The 20,295-nt window shown below is 51.0% G+C and overlaps 1 protein-coding gene across 3 annotated transcripts in view; it reads left to right on the top strand.

Moving 5' to 3' along the window:
- Positions 1 to 20,295, top strand: part of LOC120381247 (fer-1-like protein 4) — a 119,285-nt gene that overhangs the window by 42,818 nt on the left and 56,172 nt on the right. For all 3 annotated transcript variants that reach the window (XM_039499416.1, XM_039499415.1, XM_039499417.1), the window contains 10 exons: positions 228 to 336; positions 1,255 to 1,453; positions 3,644 to 3,764; positions 4,906 to 5,006; positions 7,698 to 7,785; positions 10,341 to 10,457; positions 14,797 to 14,949; positions 15,634 to 15,817; positions 16,691 to 16,815; positions 17,704 to 17,838. In XM_039499416.1, coding sequence (XP_039355350.1) covers positions 228 to 336; positions 1,255 to 1,453; positions 3,644 to 3,764; positions 4,906 to 5,006; positions 7,698 to 7,785; positions 10,341 to 10,457; positions 14,797 to 14,949; positions 15,634 to 15,817; positions 16,691 to 16,815; positions 17,704 to 17,838 — 1,332 coding nt within the window. The remainder of the gene's footprint in view (positions 1 to 227; positions 337 to 1,254; positions 1,454 to 3,643; positions 3,765 to 4,905; positions 5,007 to 7,697; positions 7,786 to 10,340; positions 10,458 to 14,796; positions 14,950 to 15,633; positions 15,818 to 16,690; positions 16,816 to 17,703; positions 17,839 to 20,295) is intronic.

Genomic DNA, 20,295 nt, shown 5'->3' with positions numbered 1-20,295 from the left:
ACTGGTGACACCATCCTGCAGCTTCTCTTTCCTCTCTGCTGGGTCCTGCCAATCAAGGCAGCCACTCCTCATGGCCCATGGGATTAAGGTGCTGCTGTGTGAGGTTTGTGTCAGCCTAGGTCCCAGACCTGGTAACGCTTCTCAGGCCCCAGGGCCCGCTACTCTACTTAGGAGTATTTTGACATGACCCCTGTGATGGTTGGACTGATTGGCGTCTCTTTGTTTAGAACTCACTGGGAGTGAAGGAAGAATTCCTCCTCTACGCTGCCTTCTTTGAGGTGACTATGATGGACCCCTCCATAGGCTCCAAGCCCGTCCGTTTTGAGATCTCAATAGGTAAACGTTTCTGATGCTCCTGTTTTCATGAATTAGAAGAAACAAAATGAAAATATTTCTGAGCCTCATCAAAATATATTAATTACCAGCCAGATTAGTTCACAGTTCTGGCTGTAAAGTGCCCTAACAGGTACACAAAACTGCACAACACGAATGTCACAGCTAAAAGCACCCTCGAGGTTACAGGGTGGAGATTTCTAGTGCAAGTTATGGAGATAAATATTCTAGCTACCTCAGGCCTTTTCAGAATGGATTAGCGATTGTCCAAATTCCCTGGGAACATTCCAGAGTTAGGGTTTGTGGGGGGACACTTATGGTGGGAGTAGGGGAGAGGGATGGTGGAAGGGACTGCAGAATAATGGAGGGTAGTGAGAGAGGGAAATGAGGGAGTGGAGGGAGAGAGAGAAAGAGAGGCTGAGAAGCTAAATGGTTGTGGAGTGATGCCAGGCAGCTGAGGGCATCAGAGGGATGGGGCAACTGGTGAAACAACCTGTGGGAAAAGATTTTTTTTTTTTAAGTCCAAAGTCCCAAACTTCAGAGTTAAGTGAATGACGACGCTAGGAAGCTGCAAAGGCTCCTGACAGCTTCTGCTGCTGCTTCCCACATGGAGTGGGTTGGGTGGAAGAAGGAAGGGAAGCTGCTGAGCCTGGTTGGGTCCTTCTGAGTCTAGTGAGGGTGTCAGGGGGCTAAACGGATCCCTATAGTAAAACTGTGAACTCTGAAGAGTCTAGGAGGAGTGCATGTCTGGCCTTCTAGAGTCTCCAGCTTGTATGCACCACACTCTGATGGCTGGACTTCTAATGCCAGCAACACTGGCACTTGCTTCTAGTACTCCAGTGGCTGGGCAGAAACATTCTGTCACCTCTGTGCTATGGCAGACATTTAGTTTAAAATATGAACAATAAATGTATTTGCAAGGGAACTATGGGAAAGCTGAAGAGGTTGTGACCAAAATGCCTAAGAAAGGTCAGAAAGGAGAAGGGCCTGAAGACAAGCAGCCTTTGCTGGATCCCAGTTCAGACGAGGAGCTGGATATTGAAGTTATGGCCCCGAGTCCAACTTTACAGAATAAATCCATGACAGAAAGCCAAAGGCCAGAGCCCACCGAATACGACAGGTAAGTTCTCTTCATGGTGCTCGCTCACATGAGCCTCCTTCGCAAAGGTGCTTTGGACTCTTATTCATCCCATAAGGCATTAAGAGGTCCATGGGTGTAGATGGTAGGGCTCCTGGCTGACCATGTTCCACCTAGACAGCGAGATTCTCTAGTGAATCAGGAGTTGGGGGCTCCTCACTTCCATTGATTTGAATGAATGTTCGGGGCCTAAGTGCTTTTGATCCCCCAGCCCCAGATTCCATACATAGATAGCTAAAGGCCATTCTCCCCAGGATAGCAGTGGTTCCGCCTATGGTGGCAACAGAAATGCCATGCTGGGTACATTGGGTATTCAGCATCTCAAATGCTGGATATGAAGTGTTCCAGCTGAGGGTGGGAGTGGAGGATTAGCATGTGGTGCATCTCTGGTACAGGGAATCCCTCCGAATGAGCAGGGAGATGATTGCTATGGGACAAAAGACAGGAATTTAGCTTTTCCAATCTGGTTTTGGAGCTGTCTAGGCACCAATGTCTGTTGAGTCTTCACCCCAGAGGGAGTTCAGACCAGCTGATTGCCATAGACACCAGGAGGAACTGCTTTTATTGGGTGGGTTAGGCCATCTTAGCCTCCCCTGAGCTTCATCCTGTTCTGCTGAGGCTCCTTTTACTCATTTGGGATGGCAGAGGACAAATCCTTTGGCTTCAAACTGTGTCCTTGCTGCGATGGCACAATGTCCATGAGAGAGGAGAATGCTCAGTGCCTTTTCTGCTGCAGGGAGGGACACAGCCTTGAGCATTGCTCGGTGTGCTAGGGCTTCACCAACTGCATGCTGCACTAGGGAATTTGCTGTTGGGGGTTCAAGACTGGTGCCAGAGTCTAGTGTCAGTGGCCAGACAAGCTTGACCCCCAAAGAAGGTTCAGTGTCTAGGGTCTTGACAAAGTCATCGTGTAAGACAAGTTCCAGCTACGAATGTCATTCCAGGCTGACCTGGAGGAGTTCTTTGACCTCCCCTGTTGGGGTTGGCTCTGCCATAAGCACTGCATCAGCCCTTGCATCCAGCCCATATGGCAGGATCTCTGAGCCAGATTCATAAATCAAGTATCAGAGGGGTAGCCGTGTTAGTCTGGATCTGTAAAAGCAGCAAAGAGTCCTGTGGCACCTTATGGACTAACAGACGTATTGGAGCATGAGCTTTCGTGGGTGAATACCCACCTCATCAGATGCATGAGATGGGGAAAATGAGGTCTGAACATGGGTCCCACCCCTCTCAGGGGTGAGTTATGGGTTATTCTCATGTGGGGCTCCCTTAATCTCTCCTCTTGATGTTATTCCACTGTGCATTATAGAGTCACTGGGCATGGGGACTGAACGCTGGGTCTCCCACCTCGCGGGGGTGCCCTGGCCACTGGACTATAGAGTCGTTCTCTCTCTCACTCTGGCCCAGTGATGCTAAGTATTTGTCCCCAATGGAACAGCTTCCCCGGAGAGACCGAGGGAGGCCCGCATCAGACGATCCCACAGCACAGTGGTTAGAGCACCCCCCTGAGCACCAGAAGACCCCTATTCAAATCCTTTTATCCCCTCTGGTGGGTCTCCCACATCTTGCGCACATGCATTAACCACTGGGCTAAATGTTATCACGTGACGGCTGTTCCGTGTGGACTTAGGCTCCTGTCTGATTCATTTTCACAAGAAACGCCCTGCGCTCCTAGGGCAACCTGACATCCCAGATCTGGATTGCGGAGACAGGAGCTTCCCTGCAGCCTGGACCTAGGCACTTCTCTCTGTGAGCGGGACGGGGCTCAGCACTCACGCCTGTGGCTGGCATCTCCCATTGGTTAGTCCAAGCAGCTCCTGCCTAGCATATTGGCTGCTGGGAATGGCATTCTAAGGCACCTGCTTCTCCCCATGCATTGTACAGGGAGCCCAGGTGCCTGACTCAGGCTTTGTGGATCCCAGTGTACTCCTGTGATTTTCTAGGCCCCTGAGAGCTAGGCGCTGCAATGCTCAGCATCACCACCCTACGTCCCTTGTGAATCTGGGCCTCTGTTCTTAGCACTGTGCTTCTTCCTTGGAGCTCAGGCAGCAGCAGCAGAGCCATACACCTCTTGGCTTGGTTCCCCAAGGCGACTGACATGTATTAGGGTGGCTCTGAGGCTGCTTCAGTCTCTCAGTGTGAGTTGTAACCTGCTCTGCCTGTTGATCTTAGTTCTTACAGCTGCCTGCCCTTGCTGCATGAGAAGCCCTGTGTGTACGTCTGGAGCTATTGGGAAGATCACACCTGGAGGCTTTACAATTCCAACTGGATTGTCAAAATAGCAGAACGCTTGGTAAAGTATAGCAGTGACTGGGAGACCCCATTGCTTCCCCTCGCACTGCTTCCTCCTATCACTCTTTCTTGGGCTTACTGATTTCTTTTATGACATTTATTTTGAGCAATTTTTGAGTTCTATGTAGATGTCCAATAATTGGGGGTGTCTGAGGCTTTCTCTTTGTATGTACTGTAAGGAGTAATTGTATCTCACATATGTTACTCCTGGCAGTAGCGTATACTGAGAGCGTAATCTCTTTGTAAAGTTCCGCAGCGGACTTTAATAGAGCAGTTCTTCAAACAGCACTACGTTAAAGTGCACTGGACAGACTTCAGTGTGCACAAGCAGGGTCTACATGGACCAATTAATGTGCCACAGGTTACTGTAGACAAGCTCTTAGATACTAATAAGCATTTCTGGTGTGTTCATTGTAAAACACTGGTTTCATTTTTTGGGCGGGGCGGGGGGGCATGTTTCACTGGTGTTGATCAGTTAAAACAGAAAATCAGAAGCCCAAAACATGTGTCGTTAATCTGTCAGGAGTTTAATACCCTCCTCCCCCATTGCAGTCAAGGCCTCTTGCAGGATTGAGCCCTGGCTGCTCACATGGGTTTGATCAGGAAAAGTACAGCATGTGCAATATTGAGATGGTGGGAGCTGGATGCGCTGTTCCATGGACTTTCACATTCTCTTTCTTTGCATGCGAGCAGTGTGCCATCTTTGGACACGTGCTGCATTGTTGTGTTTTATGATGCAGGTTCTTTGGGGGGAGATGTTGCGAACCTCAGCCTTAATTTCTCTAACTGGAGTCAATACTTACTTAGGGCACAATTGCGTCCTGGGAACTGGGCACTGGGGTTTGGGTTGAGAAATCTGAAAGAAGTTACCTATGTGCCATTTGTGACCACTTCTTTTCCAGGACTGGTTTATAGAGTGTAAATATAACAAGTAACACTCGTATACCCGGTTTCCACATCACTGATTCTCCTCCAACAGGAAGCTGACCTGCAAGGCCCTGACATTTGCTACCCCTTGTCAAAGGGGTCCCAAGGTTATTTTAGGCAAATTTTTGGGGACTTGACACAAAGGCACTGCTCTCCCTGCTGCATGTCTGCACTTGCACCTAGGGATAATTTTAACGTGGCACTTGTCTGAACAGGAACATGGACTGGATGACGTGGAGACGCTCATGAGGAGGCCAAAGTCTAAAGCAGAAGACAGACTCAAGCAGGTGCTGGAGGAGTTTGTAGCTGGATGCAGGTTAGTGAGTCTCTGCTTCCTTTGATTTTGTTCTGAACTCTTTGTTTGCATTTCCGTGAATGTTCCCAGACGCCACACTCTCCCCAGACCTTGCCCAGGCTGTTCTGCCCAAGTCACAGGTGTAGGCCAAAACCCATAATTTTTCAGTCACAGTTAGAGGTGAATCGAAATGTCCCAGAACTTGGGAGCAGATCACACCTAGCTCCAGAGCCAAACATGTGGCGAAGGCCCATCATATTAGCTGGCCGGGAACCTAGTGTGACCAACGATGGAGGATGCAGCCCTGGTGAGTTCTCGGTAATCATAGGTGTCTTTAAGAACTGAGGCTTGGATTCACAAAGGTATTTAGGTGCCTAAATCTGGGTTTAGGTGCCTAGATCCCAGCATAGGCTCCACTGTGATTCACAGAATTCCTACCAAACCCCCTAGGTGCCCAAACTCATTCAGCACCTATATTATTGGGGTAAAAATTCCCACAGTGCTGAAGTTTCTAGGAATCATAGAATATCAGGGTTGGAAGGGACCTCAGGAGGTCATCTAGTCCAACCCCCTGCTCAAAACAGGGCCAATCCCCAGACAGATTTTTACCCCAGTTCCCTAAATGGCTCCTACAAGGGTTGAACTCACAACCCTGGGTTTAGCAGGCCAATGCTCAAACCACTGCACTATCCCTCCCCCAAACATGCAGTGCTGAGGGAAAGAGAATGACTCTATAGCCTGGTGGCTAGGGCATGCATCTAAGAGGTGGGAAATCCGTGGTCCAGTCCCTCTGGCTCCAGTGACTCATTAATTATGTATCCCCAGTGGAATAACTTCAGCAGGAGAGGCTGAGGGAGCCATACATGAGAGTATCCTCTAGCTCAGTGCTTAGAGCACCCTCCTGCCAGGTGAGGACCCCAGTTCAAATCCATTCTCCCCCTCTGACTGATGGGGGACTTGAACCTGGGTCTCCCCCATCCCAGGTGAGAGCACTAACCACTAGGAATAAAGTTATAAGGGGTCCAACTTATTCTGGCTGTTTAGCATGGCCCTAGGGTGCCTGCCTCACTCATCCGCCCAAGGATTGGCTTAGGTGCCTGGAATCGCCTGACTCTTGGAGAGGGGTTCCTGTTTGTGAATTGCTGGCAGAGATAGGCTTTCCTCTCATCTGCATCTCCCATTGGTAGTTTAGGCAGCTCACTGCCTAGCTAGCTGGCATATGGCAGTCTAAGGTGCCTGTCTCTCCCCAGTCATTATACAGGGAGCCTAGGTGCCTAACTCAGACTTTGTGGATTGCAGTGTGATCCTGTCATTTTCTAGGCACCTGAGAGCACAGGCACCAACTCCATGGGTGCTCTGGGGGCTGGAACACCCATGGGGGAAAATCGTGGGTGCTCAGCACCCACCAGCAGGTCCCCTGTCAGCTCCTCCTCCAGTCCCCCAGTGTTTGCTGCCCACTGGCAGGTCCCATTGATCAGAGCCTCCCTCTCCCTCCCTGCATCTCTCGCCTGTTTTGAAGTGTGCAGGAGGCTTTGGGAGAGAGGGGGAGGAGCGTGGCTGTGACTTGCTGGGGGGAGGGGATGGAACAGGGTGGGAAGAGGCGGGGGTGGAGCAGGGACCGGAATAGGCAGAGTGGGGGTGGGGCCCAGGGCTGGCTCCAGGCACCAGCGGAGGAAGCACGTGTCTGGGGCGGCACATGCTAAGGGGCAGCATTCTGTCCATTCTTGGGGTGGCATGGTCCGGGCGGCTTTTTTTTTTTTTTGCCTCAGCAGTTTGGGCGGTAGTCCGAGCGGCTTTTTTTTGCTTGGGGTGGCAAAAATGGTAGAGCTGGCCCTGGTGGGGCCTGAGGCAGAGCCGGGTGTCAAGCACCCCTGGCACATTGGAAGGTCGGCGCCTGTGCCTGAGAGTTAGGCACAATTTCCCAGGGAGCCCAAAGCTCTGCAGAGGATGCCCAAGCAGTGACCAAAGCAGGCCTGTGAGCTCCGCAGAGCCAGCAGCAATCAGAGGAAGGGTGTTCTACTGCAAGAGACTGTGTGATTCCTCTGCTGCTTTGCACGCTACACTGAAGCACAACGGTGCAGGCCCCTCCTTGAGCAAAGGGCACTATGGTTTAGGAAGAAAGCCATCCAGCTAGTGAGGCTGGTCAATAAAGACAAGAAAAGAAGGGAAGAGAGGGAAGGAAAGGGAAGCCAAGAAGAGGCAGGAGAGATTGAGTGAGCTCATACAGGGCACCCCATTCCCAGGAAGCCCAGGGGAGAGCAGGCTGCAGTTCCAGAGCTGGCGTTAATGGCTTGCTGGTCGGTTTGCCACAGTAAGGTGAATGTAGTTTCAGGTGCTACGACAGCCACTCTCTGCTTTGATAAATGCCTTTGTGCTTCCCCTCCCTTTCTGCTCAGAAAGACCCACATGGCAGGAGGGAGACTGAAGCTGACTAAGGTCCCATTCAGGGTGACTGCTCAGTGGGGCAGGGGCCCGTTGTGCGGCTAGAGCCTAATTTACTATGAAGGGGACACACAAGGTCCTGTCTAATGCACAACTCAAATGTGGCAAAGGGCTGTTGGTGGCTGGAGAAGGAAAAGCAGTTCAGAGAGGGGGGATGTTAGTGGTTTCCCTTGAAATCCATTAGGTTCACATTTTTGGAGCTGTGCCCTGCCTGAGGGACATGGAGAACATGGTCCTGTCTCAGGGCTCACAGGCTCTCTCTAATCACAGGCAATATTCACTGAATGCTGAGAAAAAAACGATGTCACGTCCAAACAACCTCGACAGATGTCGGCTGAAATTCCTGACACACAACATTGTAAGTGGGGTAGGGCCTGTGGGGTTGAGGGGCGGAGGGGCTTTGGGTGGTCACTGGCTCTGAGAGGTTTGGGGAGGGGGACAAGGTGGAATTGCCATCATGGGAGACGTGTAGTGCTGGTTCTGAAGGAACTGTATGTGTCTGCATGGCCATTGTTATGTGCCCATCACTGCAGCCTCCTTCACGCTGCTCCTGCAGCTGGAGTCTCGGTGCAGTTCTGCACAGGTGTGTGGGTTTTCCCACCTGGAGAGCCCTTGAGACTGATGGGGCTTGGCTGTCTGGAACAGCTTGCAAGGATCAAGACCTTAGCCAGTAAAACTGAGCTACCGGCTGTCTGCAGGAGGCCGTCCCTTTACCTGCCCCAACTCCAGATAATCCCTGAGTAACCTGGTAAGCCGCACACTGTGCCCTGAAGGGCAGCCACCTTGCAGAGAGGTTTGATTCTAATGCTAAAGTCTCTCTGTGACAGTAGCTAATAGTCTGTGGATACTGCCCCTGCCACCCTCCCCTCGCTCAATAGGAGCAGGTGTCCATCTCCCCACGGATCCTGTCCTGGGTAGGGGCTGGCCCCTGATGCTTCAGAGGAAGTTGTCAGGCTCCCCACAAGGGGCAGTTCTGCAGTAAGCAGCCCCAGAGGCAGTTTGTTCTGTGGTTGGTTTGTGCCCTGAAGTCCCGTACTGATTTCATCCTAGCCCTTGTGACTCTCACACACTTAAACATCCGGGTCCTGTGTGTCGTAGCTTGGGGCAGTGTCTGGTGCCCAGCTCAGATTCCACAGGGTTCTGGAATCAGCCCCTGGAACGGCCCCTGAAAGGGGAGCCAGGACAGCTCCTGAAGCTCTGGTGGAACAAGCTCACCGAGGGCTGCTCCGCCACAAAGAAACAGTTGGAGTCCCCGCTGAGGGCAGCCCCACGGACAGTGTCCTGCTCCCAAACTAGGGAGCCGTAGTCAACAAACCAACACTTGCATAAGGCCTGTGGTGCTCAGTTCTTTCAGACACACCACTTTGCTGCTGCGACCAGAGCTGTGCCCTGTGACCACTCAGCCGGCTATTAACCCTTGAAGGGGCAGGGCACAGGGCTACAGCAGTGTGCGGTAAATACCCACCCCGCAGCTGGCAAAGGCCTCGGAAAGCCTGCCAAGGGGAACGTGAGCGGTGACTGCCCCCCGGCTTCTTCACACGCTTGCCCTCACCCTGCCCTCCTGCATGGCCATGGAGAAACCCCTTGCTCACCTTGCACCTGCCCAAGGAGATCCCACTCATCCACTCCCCACCTGCCCAGGGAGGGTTCCCCCTGCCCACCCCAGCCCCTGCTGCTATGCCCATCATACTGACGTTCTGCAAACTCTGCTGCCTCAGGAGTCCCCAAACCTTAGTGAAAAATGCAGCCCCCACAGCCTTTCAAATATTCATTGCTTTTACACTGTCCTGCCCCACTCAGCCAGGGGTGTGGCTGGGCTGTGTGGGGATGGATTCCCCTGCGTGGCTCTGTGTGGGGGTGTGGTTGGGTTGTGTTGGGGCCAGGTTCCCCTGCATGGCCCAGTGATGGGCTCAGGGACCGATGGACCTCCTGCAGGCATGCCACGAAATCCGCGTTACCAGAGGACCTCCCGCAGGCACACCGCCTGACTGCCGTGCTTGGGGTGGCAAAATACATAGAGCCGCCCTTGCTCCCCTGCCCGCTGGGAGCTGTGGAGCCAGGTTCCCGGGTGCGGTTCAGCAACAGGCTCAGTGTGGGGGTGTGGCTGGGCTGTGTGGGGCCGGGTTCCCGGGTGCGGTTCAGCGACAGGCTCTGTGTGGGGGTGTGGCTGAGCCGTGTGGGGCCGGGTTCGTTGGCGTGGCTCAGCGACAGGCTCAGTGTGGGGGTGTGGCTGAGCCGTGTGGGGCCGGGTTTGTTGGCGCGGCTCAGCGACAGGCTCTGTGTGGGGGTGTGGCTGGGCCGTGTGGGGCCGGGTTTCTCTGTGCAGCTCTGCGACGGGCTCAGTGTGGGGGTGTGGCTGGTTCATGTGGGGCCGGGTTCCCGGGTGCAGCTCAGCGACAGGCTCTGTGTGGGGGTGTGGCTGAGCCGTGTGGGGCTGGGTTCTCCGGTGTGGCTCAGTGATGGTCTCTGTGTAGGAGTGTGGCTGTGCTGTGTGGGGCCGGGTTTCCCTGCGTGGCTCAGCCACGGGCTCAGTGTGGGGATGTGGCTGGGCCATGTGGGGCCGGGTTCCCGGGTGCGGCTCAGTGACGGGCTCAGTGTGGGAGTGTGGCTGGGCCGTGGGGGGCCAGGTTTCCCTGGGTGGCTCAGCCACGGGCTCAGTGTTGCTACTAAATTGCTGGAAGTTGTTGGTGACGTTAATTTCAAGGAGACCCGTCCCCGCTCCGTGGCTGCTCCTCTCCCCTGCCCACTGGGAGCTGTGGGGCCGGTGAGAGCTGTGCTACAGATGGACCTACAGGCTTGGGTCCACCCTGCTGAGCACAGCTCCTCAGACAGGCCTAGATGTGACCACATGGCCTCGGGATGCTGGTGTCACCGGCGTTCTTGATGGGCGTCAGGCGTGTGCTTTATGTTCAGATCCTGTGTGCGAAGCAGGGGCTCCGCGTGAGGAGGCGGCTGACTCGAGCCAACGTGAAGGAGAAAGTGAATGACACAAAGAGAATCCTCGGAAAGCTGCGCTCCCTGGCTAAAGAGGTACAATGTGCGCTGGCCGGGACCCCGGGAACCCCCCACTTCTGGACAGGCAGGCGAGGGTGGCCAGGCCCCCATTGGCTGGGCGAGGGGAGACCAGGCTCTCCTTCTCCCCCACCCCCGTGGGTGGGTGGGGGCTGGGCTCTCTCCCTCTCACTAGGTGGGTGGCCTCCCTACTCTGAATTATTTTTTCCAGTTGTAAATACTCCTGTGAGCTTGGAGATCAGTGCCAGCGAGAGCCAAGGTGGCTGGGGCCGCACCTGCTCCCATGAGTAGCTGGACCCTCACCCCGTTTGGGAAGTGTGTAGAGAATGTTAGATTGTATTATCCTGCTCAGCCACTAGGTGGCACCATGTGTCACAGACCTTATTGATGCTCACAACAGCCATTCCTGGCAGTGCATTAGTGTCTTAAGGTGAACACATCCCTAGTGCACCTCTGCGGGTAGGAAGCTCTGTGGCCTGTCCATATCTGGCCCAAGAGCCTGACATGCTAGTAGCAGCCCTGAAACCTGCTCTGTCCAAGGTGTACGTGATAGAAGATGATAGAATAAATGGTTCTAAGTGATGGAGAAATAGTGGATCTGCTGTAATTTGTGAGCAGAACCTAATGATCCCCGGCCTGTATGTGACATCACTGCTTTCTGTCCCTGCCTGGCCTGACACACAGCCAAATCCCGGCCATTTGACAGCAGCATGCTTGAATGGGGAGACAATCTCCATTTCTGCTGTCTCTGGGTCTCTGGGTCTCTCCCCAGGAGGATCCATGTTGAGCACATTCTGTGAATTCTGAGCTTTCATTTAAAACAATTCCGTTTCTTTTTCTGTAGCAGAAATTTGAGCCTTTCTATATTCAAAGTTTCCTCACAGTATAGTTTTAATCAGTTTACAAAACTAATTCAGTAAACCAGTGAAAGCAGTGTGGATACTCTTAACTGGATTAAAACCATATCTGCCTGGATGTAGGTCTTAATTGATTCTTGACTGAATTAAGCTAAATTCATATAAACTAGGCTTAATTTGGGTTAAGTGTGTCCCCAGTGGGTATTGCATGGGTTTAACTCACTTGGTTTGGAATTGCACGTTCAGTGAGATGGATGCAGCTTTGAACACAGACAAGGCCTACCTCTTTGCAGTGTTAACTAATGAGATGCTGCCCTGTTAATCCAGCCAGTAGAGAGCTGTTCCCAGCCAGCAATGAGACAAAGGCAGGAATTTACCTCCCCCCTTTCCTTACCTCAGTGAGATGTGAACTTCAGCACCTGTCATAGCCATCTAAGTGCTAGCACCAAGCACTGCCTGTCTACCTACTGTGACAAAGTTCCTCCTCTACCTTGGTGGGTCCTGCGCTTATTGGCAGATTTGCTCACCTCAGTGATCTTCCCCACAGTCTGGGTCAACTCCTCCTGTGTCTGATCAGGAGTTGGGAGGTTTGGGGGAACCCAGGCCCGCCCTCTACTCTGGGTTCCAGCCCAGGGCCCTGTGGATTGCAGCTGTCTATAGTGCCTCCTGTAACAGCTGCATGACAGCTACAACTCCCTGGGCTACTTCCCCATGGCCTCCTCCAAACACCTTCTTTATCCTCACCACAGGACCTTCCTCCTGGTGTCTGATAACGCTTGTACTCCTTAGTCCTCCAGCAGCACACCCTCTCCCTCTCAGCTCCTTGCACCTCTTGCTCCCAGCTCCTCACACGCACACCACAAACTGAAGTGAGCTCCTTTTTAAACCCAGGTGCCCTGATTAGCCTGCCTTGATTGGCTGCAGGTGATCTAATCAGCCTGGCTGCCTTAATTGGTTCTAGCAGGTTCCTGATTACTCTAGAGCAGCCCCTGTTCTGGTCAGTCAGGGAACAGAAAACTACTCATCCAGTGACCAGTATATTTGCCCTCTACCAGACTCCTGTACCCCACTGGTCTGGGTCTGTCACACTACAAATGTACTCATTTCTTAAAACCGATGTAATTATTTCTGTGCCGGTTTGTGTGTGGACACTAATTTCAGAATAAAAGGGGCTAAAGTCAATTTAGCTAATATTGGTAACAAAATGTTATCAAAAGGGACTTTAGGCACTTTTATTCTGAAATTAGTGTCCACACACAAACTGGCGCCAAAATAATTACATCGGTTTTAATTCACACATTTTTCGTTGTTTCATGCAAGGTTGTGCATAGACCACACCGCTGAGGCAACCCTTTAATTGTCTGTTTTTCTTTAAAGTGTCCACGGAGGAAAGAACTAGTGTATCCTTCTTGTGTTTCCCTCTGAGGAGTGAAAAAACCTGGAAGATTTTGTTTGACAGACTGTGGTTTTTATTTTAGAATTGTCCATCTCATCTATATGTGCCAGAGGACTCGCTGGCCGGCTGGAGAATCATAGAATCATAGAATCTCAGGGTTGGAAGAGACCTCAGGAGGTCATCTAGTCCAACCCCCTGCTCAAAGCAGGATCAAACCCAACTAAATCATCCCAGCCAGGGCTTTGTCAAGCCTGACCTTAAAAACCTCTAAGGAAGGAAACCATAAAAGGCTGGAACCTGAGCAATTAAGAGGAGGAAGAGGTTTTTTAGTTAGTGTTTAAAAAAGCCTCTGTTCTGTGTTTGTCTCCATAGTTGCCTTGGTGCCCCACTCAGTGCCTGTGCCATACATTTACAGTACAGTTTTGCACTGCGGCAACTGCACAGGACACATTGTCTTAACGTAACTTTTCTGCTAGGTGGCGTCAGCAGCAACAAGGGCCAGGTTCAATATCTAGGGGTTCCTCTTAACATTGCAGAACAGAACCGTCTCGAGCCCTGACCCAGAAATCTGGGAAAATTAAACACCATCCCTGGGCACCTCTGAAAGACAATACTTCCCCACTTACAAGCACTGAGTCTGTGTATAACAACCCCTCCCCCGCATTCATTTAGGAAAACATTGCAACAATAATTCAAAAGCACGTAAACCATAAGTAAACACCCACCCCACAGTATGTCGGGCAATGTCCTTTGCCTCAGTTTCCCATCTTGTGCTGTGAAAGTCTGATGGACAAAAGTCCCTTTAACACGCCACTCCCCTTTCCCTCTGCTGCACACAGTTGGAGTGTGTTCATGTGGGTTTGTCTCCCACCCGTCAAGGGAGGGCCACTGAGCAATGCCTCTTGTTGCTGCTGCTGTCCTGCTGCTCACTGCCTCTGTCCACTACTGCTGCTATTATCTCTGCCACTGCTTGCTGCCATGTTCTGAGGTTCCACTGCTTAGCCCAGCTACTGGTGCTGCCTCTGCCTTGTCTTTCACTGCAGTGCTGGCCCCACACCAGGTCTCAGGCTCAGCCCCTAGACATGCTCATCAGTGATGTCAGCTGTAGTCACCACAACAGAAACAAGGCCTCTCATTGAGTCCGATCAACTCCATTTTTAAACACCGGAGAGGAAATGTTTTGAGTGGTCTCTAGGATGCTTTAAACAGAGTGTGGAACACCTGTTCTCACCCCACTCTAACTTTCACTTGGAGTTGGCACCCCTACCCCTATCACTTAGCTAGTGATGTTCAAGTTAGGGTGCTCCCTTCAATCAGGGCAGGCTGACTACGGTTCTGCTGCCTGTTGCTCCTACAGTAAGGACTCCCCCTGCATTTTAACCCAAAACAGCCCAAACGGATCACTTTGGCAAAGCAGCTCTGACTGCTGAACACCTAGGCAGAGTGGATGTGTCTGTGCAAATACCGTCCGCTCCTGAAGTCTTTTCTCCCAGTTCATCACTAGATGGCAGAGGAGAGCTCATCTGACCCTGGCTCACATTAATATAGACATGCCTTGTGTCACAAACACTTGGGAGAAAAGATTCAACGCCCCATTCATCTGAGGTCTCACTCCACTGCTCTGGTCTCCCCAGTAGTCTGTCAGTGAGAACGGAGAAGGCTGGATATTCCAGATACTTTTAATGAAAAAACAAGCAGCAACGCAAGAAATATACAACCCCACGCAAAAATCTTTGCAGGTCACCTTTAAAAACTGCCAGGAAATTAAATGCAAAAACCTAAGTTAGGATGCACATTTTAAATGTCAAAGTCAGGAAATGCAGAAGTGAAGTTCACTAAGCAACATTATCTTTGTATCTTGTCTATTGCACTTACTAAGAGAAATAAAATGTATTACACAATCAAGAGTTCCAAAAAATGTCACCTAAAGTTAGGCCCCTAAAGCCACAGTTAAGCTCTTAGCAAGTGACTTGATTTTCAAAGGTGCCAAGCACTCAGCAGAGTGGGAGTTTTGCCATTAACTTTGGTGGAAGCAGGATTGGATCACTTGTATTCCCTCATGGGGACATTCTCTCTGAGATGCCGCATTGTCAATCTCTTCCAGCCCCAGTGCACGCTCCCCGATGTCCTACTCTGGATGTTCAGCAATAATAAGCGAGTGGCATACACAAGAATTCCTGCACAGAATGTCCTCTACTCTGTAGTGGAAGAGGAGAAAGGCAAGGACTGTGCAAAGATCCAGACCGTCTTTTTAAAGGTAGAGATTATGTGAAAAACCTAATCATATTCCTGCTTCTTTCGCTCCATGTTGGTCTCCCTTCCTTCCCCAGCTCTAATTATTGGTTCTGTATCTGAGAAAGAATTTGTAAGACTAGTAAAAACCAAGCAATCTAATTGCGTAGTGAGAATTTCTATGCCAGGTCCAAACAAGTGAGCTCCTGGACTGGGTAAAGACTAACTTAGCTTCTCCTCTCACAGAGTGGTTGTTTTCATTCAGAAAAAACCCCAGCACAAAGCATATGGAACATTTTGACATGGGAACATTTCATCATTTGCAGAACAGAATGTTTCTGTTTTTGTTTAGAAACTACTTGATTTCAAAATTTCTTTAATATTATAAAAAAGGTAAAGTCAGAAGGAAATGTTTTGATTTTATGGAAACAAAATATTTTGATTTTGAAACACATTTTTTTTAAATTATGTTTCATGTGAAATTTTGAAAGTTTTGGTTTCCTTCTGTAACATAACATTTTTTTTGAGATTGTGGAATTTCCCAAGAAACAGAAAATGTGGTCCCTGCCCAGCTGCCCTTCATACCCATGTGTAAAGCTGCAGGCACAGTGATGGTGCACTGCTAATCACCGGCATGTGATATAGTCACTGCTGGTCTGATGGCCTGTGGCTCTGGATGTGAAGTTAAACTAACATTCTGCGCTCCAAGGTCCCAGGGTCGCGCACCGGAGAGATCTTCGCCAAACTAGAGATCTATATGTGGCTGGGGGTGACCAAGTACGTGAAGAACAGCACTGCAGAATTGCCTGAGGAGTTCAAGCCTGTCTATGAGAGTGGCCAGCAGACAGCACGGCTCCCAGCGCACGTGCCGCCCAGCCGGCTCAGCAGGGACGGTGAGCAGAGACTGCCCTGATTGCACTGTTTACTCTACAGTCCCACCAGAGGCTAAAATGAAAACATATATGAGAGCAGTGAGCTGAGCGAGTCCTGCCTGGGCACCTGGATGTGGGCTTCGCCAAGAGTCTTTTTGGCTCGTGGGAATGTGTGTTTGCCACAGCAGCATTTAGAGTGCTGCCGTCTCCTTCTGTACGGATGGCATGGACCTGCTAGCGTGGGGGGCAGAGAGAGCACAGCACCTCAGCCTGCCATGGACAACCTGTGTCCCTAGGGCAGTGGTTCTCAACCTATTTGCCATTGTGGGCCTCATCCAATGCTACCTCTATGGCCCTGAGGATGTCAGATGGGCCACGGCTGTGTGCTGATTGCGGGTTGAGAACCTCTGCTCTAGGGTTTAAAGTTCTGGCAGAATGTCACAGGGACACCCCCCCCCCACACAGTGAGAATGGGGCACTATGACTTCATAAGCTACTGGAGAGTCATTGACTGGGCTCCGATTTCTAGAGTGTGTGACCTGCTCAAGACCTGTCCAGTAATCCACCGGCTTTGCTGAGACCTGATGCAGCTCTGAGGGGCACATGTTCATAGCAAATCACTCCAGAATTAACCCCGCAAAGACTCTAGAGCACTTGTTGTCACTGGGGACAAAGAAATTAACCAAAAGTGGACTGCCTGGCCCAAGCCATGTTGATATACTGATCCAAAGCACTTCAGCAGACACCTGTAAAGGTGCTGTCCCCTGCCGTCCTCACCTCCAAGGGCCACCCCCTTTCCCTCCGGATCTGCCTAGAAACTCTCTCCCAAGAGTGCTAAGGGCATAACTACTCTGATCCCATAGCAGCCCAGTGATTTCTGCTTTTTCTTGCCAGACTTCAGTTACTTCCAGCTGCGAGCTCACTTGTACCAGGCTCGGGGGATCCTGCCTGCTGACGACAATGGCCTTTCAGACCCATTTGCAAGAGTGGTGTTTTCGACTCAGTGCCAGACCACCAGGGTAAGGTCTCTCTGGTCCCACTGCAGCCCATCTCCCTCACCTCAGGAAACTCACCTGTGGACCAAGTCAGTCACTGCTTGCAGTGTTGGAAGCTGACATCACAGGAGGAGACTTGACTCCAGCTGTGGAGACATTTTCATGCCCTCTTAGTGTTGGGATTTTTCTTTGAGACTTTCCGCACGCTGTTCTCAAGGAATTAGCTCAAATCCGGACTTGTCCCTGAGGGTTTTTTATTGGCATACAGCAGTCCTGTGCTGAGGGGATGGGTGTAGGGGTTTGCCAAAGCACACAGAAATCAATCAGATTGTACACATATTCCAAACCAAAGTGACTCATGCACATTCCATGTTACATTGTGTCACACTTTGTAATTGGGTTACTAATTTTGGTAACCAATCCCTGTACAGATCATGAACTGTCCACAAGCTGCTAGTAAGCAAAACTGTAGATTATCACACGTCATTCTTCTTACTCTTTCTTTATCTACCAGCAACAGGATATTTACAAGGCCACTTGTGAATCTGTGGTTTGTCCACTATTAATCTCTGCTTCCTTTCATTGTTCGTGCCAGCCTGCACTGAGCAGTGTGAATATTTAAGGAATCTTTGGTGACAACAGTTGTATCTGAGGGACACTGGCTAATGCCCAGATCAGCCCCCAGAATTCTCTCATCCCCTGCTCTGGAAGGCATTGGCCATGCACACACTGCACTGAGTGGTGTGCGCATGGGTGCTCTATAATGCCCCTCGCCCTGCTTTGGGGGAGGAATGTCTGCAGCCTCCCCCTCCCCCTTTCCACTGCTTCCTTAAAGGGCCATTGTAAGTATGAACTTGACTGAATTCAAGAGACTCTGCTGAGCTCTATTAATTCTGATCGCTATCCATGCAGACCTTGGAGGAAACCCTGAGCCCGTTGTGGAATGAGCTACTTTTATATGATCAGCTGATTATTGATGGGAGGAGAGAGGATTTGAAGACCGAGACCCCAGTTGTTGTCATCAATATCTTTGACCATAATAAATTTGTAAGTATAAGAGAATGACCCTGGCCCTCTATGTCCATAAGCTCAGTGTGTGCAGGAGTCTGGGGAAAGCTGAGGGAATATCTGTCCAGATACAGGACGTCACATGAACGACTGCACCAATTTGCTCTGCCTCCGCTCCTGTGATTAGATCTTACCTATACCGGCAGCTCGAAGCTGCAGAGAGGTTGGAGTTGCCAGGAGTGGCTCCCTGGGGAAGGCTTTGACAAGCTTCCTGTTGTCAGTCTGCTCTGGTGGTGCCAAACAGTGGAGTTGTGTGTGATGAGTGAAGCCTGCCAAGCTGGCGCCGGCCTGGGGAAGTGAGGTGCTCTTAGAGGAGAGGATGGTTCACATGCAAACACTGAGCTGGATTCTGGTTTGCAGTCTGGAAAGCAGCCAGACCTGCCAAGCTGCAAACTCCACTGTGTGGCAGAGTTCTAAGTCAGTGCCCAGCCAGGCCACTGCACTCCCCAGCTCAGCCCAGGCACAGGAGATGTGGCAGGGGCTTGCTGTGGTTCAGAGTCCCAAAGGTGGAAGTCAGGGCAGGTCTGTAACAGTCTTACCTCACGCGGTGTCAGCCCCCCGACTGCCTCAGCTTCCTCCTTTCTTAGCCAAACCACCTCAACTGGTGCTTTAAGTTACTCCTCCCTCGGGAGCCTGCATTATTAACCTAACGAGAGCAGTTTAACTCTGAGCTAGACTCTCAGCCACCTTCCCCAGGCTCACCAGCTCACTAGGCCCAGCCTGGGTGCCACAGTCCATTTGGTTCCTCTGGGCTCATAATTCCCTTGAAAGGTTTTTGCTGTTGCAGCTCACTGCAGGTAGCTGCAGCCAGGCCTCTCCCTCTGGCTGGTAGGGACGGCCTCTTTCCCAGCCCTCAGTGACCCTTGTATCAGGTCTGGCCCAGGCCTTGCAGTTCCCAGCCCCGATCTCCCATCTCTGAGAGAACAGGCCCCCTCACACGTAGCCCTGCCCTGGGCTACCATCACACGCTCCCCAGTCGCCTGGCCCAAGCCCGAACCCATCACATGGGCACCCCACTTAGGGGGATCACTGGACACAGGTGGGGCTGATCCCAGCACCCTGTTCAGGCCCAGCCCTCCTGTGACAAGCTCTGAGCATGCTCCAACCTGTGCTGCGGTCGGCTGATGCAGACCTGTCCTGATATCTGGTTTGGTGCAGCCGCGAAGCTGGGCTATTTTTCACTTCCAGACCCAAGTGAAGGTGTCGCAGTCTATTCATAACACACTGAATGTGACCATCAAACTGAACCGCAGCATTATCACGCTAATGTGTGTTTCCCACCATTCGTAGCTGCCTCCGCTGGTGCCAAAGCCCAGCTGTCCCCACCCAGCTGCCAAAACCTCCTGGAGAGCTTGATGCGGTGCAGTTATGGGTCTTCACTACTGAGTGCAGCAGCACAATGAAAACTGAAAATGTGCAGGCCTTGTAAAATAAACTGAACTGAATATCAAATTCAGTCCTATTACAGTCCCAAAAAACTTAACATAATGGTGTTAGAGTTGCAAAGTCCAGCTCTTGAAAGCTAGTAAGTGCCAGAACTGGCAACCTGCATTTTGATATGGTCTTTCATTACATGATCACCCACTGTCTTTTTCACAGGACCTTTGCGTCACGCAGTGCACGGGGTGGACGGTGCTCAGGGAATGAGTCAGGGTATGTAGCAAAGGAGGCTGTTGTCTGTAGACCATGCCTCATTCACACTGGAAGTTGAAAGATGTATAGGAATGAGGCAGTGGATTGCAGAAATAAAGGCTGTTGAATGGAGAACTGGATTCCATCCTTATCTTTTCCACTGTCTCTGTGTGATGTTGGTAAAGTCACAACACCACAGTTTTGGCAGGTGGCCACTGTGTGTTCCTCGTTTTGAGGGTGTCCAGCTTGAGACACTTGAGGCTCGATATGCAGAAGTGCTGAGCACTCACAGCTGCAGCTGAACTCATTGGGGGAAGTGGCTGCTCAGCACCTCTGGAAGTAAGGAAGTGTGGCTGAATGGATGAGCAAAGGGCTGGGCATCAGGTGGCCCCGAGTTCTGGTCTTGGTTCTGCCACTGATTCTCTGAGTGGCCTTGGTAAGTCACTTTGTTTTCCTGGTGCAGTTTCCCAACTGTAAAATTGGCCACACACTGAATAATGAGGTTAGAGAGACACTACACAGGTTCCTGAGCACTGTCCAGCCTGTGCTCAGAATAGGACATGGGACATGTGGTAAAAATAGCATGTGCTCACATAACAGAATCCTGTCTAATAATAATGCAAACACACAAGGAGACTGAATTATGGTGGCCGATTCTATCATTTCCTAACTTTTGAGGGCTGGACTTTGCAACTTAAATACCCTTAATTTAACATTTTTTGTATGTAATAATATACATAGATGCACACATTGTCTTACACGCACTGCTTTAATTCTCAGTAGTAGTCATAGGTTTTATTATTT

Source organism: Mauremys reevesii, linkage group 13 (genome assembly GCF_016161935.1).
Source record: "Mauremys reevesii isolate NIE-2019 linkage group 13, ASM1616193v1, whole genome shotgun sequence".
Classification (NCBI taxonomy): domain Eukaryota; kingdom Metazoa; phylum Chordata; order Testudines; family Geoemydidae; genus Mauremys; species Mauremys reevesii.
Note: the sequence above shows the minus strand (reverse complement) of the source record. Positions and strands in the feature narration are given on the sequence as shown.